Source organism: Guillardia theta (genome assembly GCF_000315625.1).
Source record: "Guillardia theta CCMP2712 unplaced genomic scaffold GUITHscaffold_370, whole genome shotgun sequence".
Classification (NCBI taxonomy): Eukaryota; class Cryptophyceae; order Pyrenomonadales; family Geminigeraceae; genus Guillardia; species Guillardia theta.
In genome coordinates this window covers 9,878-11,371 of record NW_005434310.1, presented here as the reverse complement: position 1 = coordinate 11,371, position 1,494 = coordinate 9,878, and the positions used below count along the sequence as shown (strand labels likewise).

General features: G+C 61.7%; 1 protein-coding gene across 1 annotated transcript in view; it reads right to left on the bottom strand.

Annotated features, from left to right (window-relative positions):
• The window catches only part of GUITHDRAFT_166928 (hypothetical protein), a gene marked incomplete at both ends in the record, with an annotated part of 5,634 nt that extends 4,178 nt beyond the window's left edge, over positions 1 to 1,456 (bottom strand). Inside the window, 3 exons of the mRNA XM_005818144.1 lie at positions 20 to 127; positions 348 to 691; positions 910 to 1,456. Coding sequence (XP_005818201.1) covers positions 20 to 127; positions 348 to 691; positions 910 to 1,456 — 999 coding nt within the window. The remainder of the gene's footprint in view (positions 1 to 19; positions 128 to 347; positions 692 to 909) is intronic.
• Between the last annotated feature and the right edge of the window lie 38 nt (positions 1,457 to 1,494).

Below are 1,494 nucleotides of genomic sequence, written 5' to 3'. Positions count from 1 at the left end.
CTGCCTCCCTCCTGCTCACCTGGACCATGAGGATGGAGGAACGGTGGAACATCTGGTAGTAATCTCGGCACACCGACCATATCGTTCCCCGCAGCGTCGCTGGCAGGCGCGTCAGCTCCTCCCCGAACTTGGCGAAGCGATTGGTGGCCGCCATGAGCTTGCAGTACTCCCTCCCTCCTCAGACTGTTGATCTGCCATGCACTTCAGCGAGAGAGACCTGACTCTTCCTCTTCCACTTTCTTTCCTCTTCCTCCCTTCCTACCACGTCCTTCTCCTTCTTCCTCCCTCCTTGTCCTCAACCTTGTCTTTCTTTTCCTTCCTCCCTCGTCCTCGTCCTCCTCCTGTACCTTCGGGAGGGTGACCAGCGAGCGCACGCGATTCTGCGCCTCATCCCAGAGGGAGATGTGGGTACCGTTGAGGAGCAGCTCAAGGATCCAGATGGAGGAGGGCAGGGACACTGACGAGGAGCTTCTAGCGCTGGCTACTCCGGTCTCCGACATGAACCCTCCCCGCACCAGCTTCTCCTTGATCTTGCTCGGCGCCTGTAGGTGGTTGGCCTCGTGGGCTGCCATGGCAGCATGAGAGCTGTGCCGTTCGTCGCTCGAGTGCGAGGCGATGTGAGCATGAGTAGCTAAGCTCTGAGCTGCTCCTGCTGCTGCCTTGCCTGCTCCCGTCGCTGCTGCCGCCATGGCTGTGCCAGGATGTCAGGGGCTCAATCAGCTCCTTTCCTTATTCCCCTCCTCCTAGAATTAGCTCCCATCTCCGAGGACTCCTCCCCTTCCCCATCCTTTCCCCCATCCTTCTACTTTCCCTTTCTCTGTCCCTGTCCCCTATTCCCCCCCCTCCCTCCCTCCCTCCCCCGCGCTCTCCCCTTCCTGCCGTTATCACCACTTCAGCACGATGTCGTACCTGACATAGCGGATATCCCGCTCGACCGCCACGCCTTTCCCTTCTCCCCCTGTGCCCCCTTGTGCTCTCCCGCCTTGTCCGAGAAGGACCCGGCAGCGTGTGCCGCTGCCTCTTCCCCCTTCGACGGCGTTCCGGTCTTGAGCATAGTGCGCGCAGCCTTCAGGCGAGACCACACGCTGCTACTCTGCCCGGCCTTCTCACCGTCGACTCTCTCTCCTCCCTGCGATGCCGCTGAGGGAGTGTTGGTTATCGCGCTTCCTGCCGTGCTGCTCTCATCGATGCTCATCCTCGCAGGAGCCTCCACGTCCAGACTCTGCCGGGGAGGCAGGTCTGCCTCGTGCTCCTTCTCGGGAGTCTCCTCTTCTGCAGGTTGCGCCTCCTCCTCTGCACCTTCTGCCGACGCGCTCCTCTGCAGTACGCCCGCTTCGCTTCCTTTCCCGGCACTGGAGAGGTCGGGAGGCTCAACGACGCTCTCCGCTCCCTTCATGCACTCTTCGATGGCAAGTTTCTCATCCTCCAGCAGCTTCTGCGCCCCTCCTGCGCTCATCCCCTGCGACACCAGGACGCGGACGGCGTCTCTCTCCG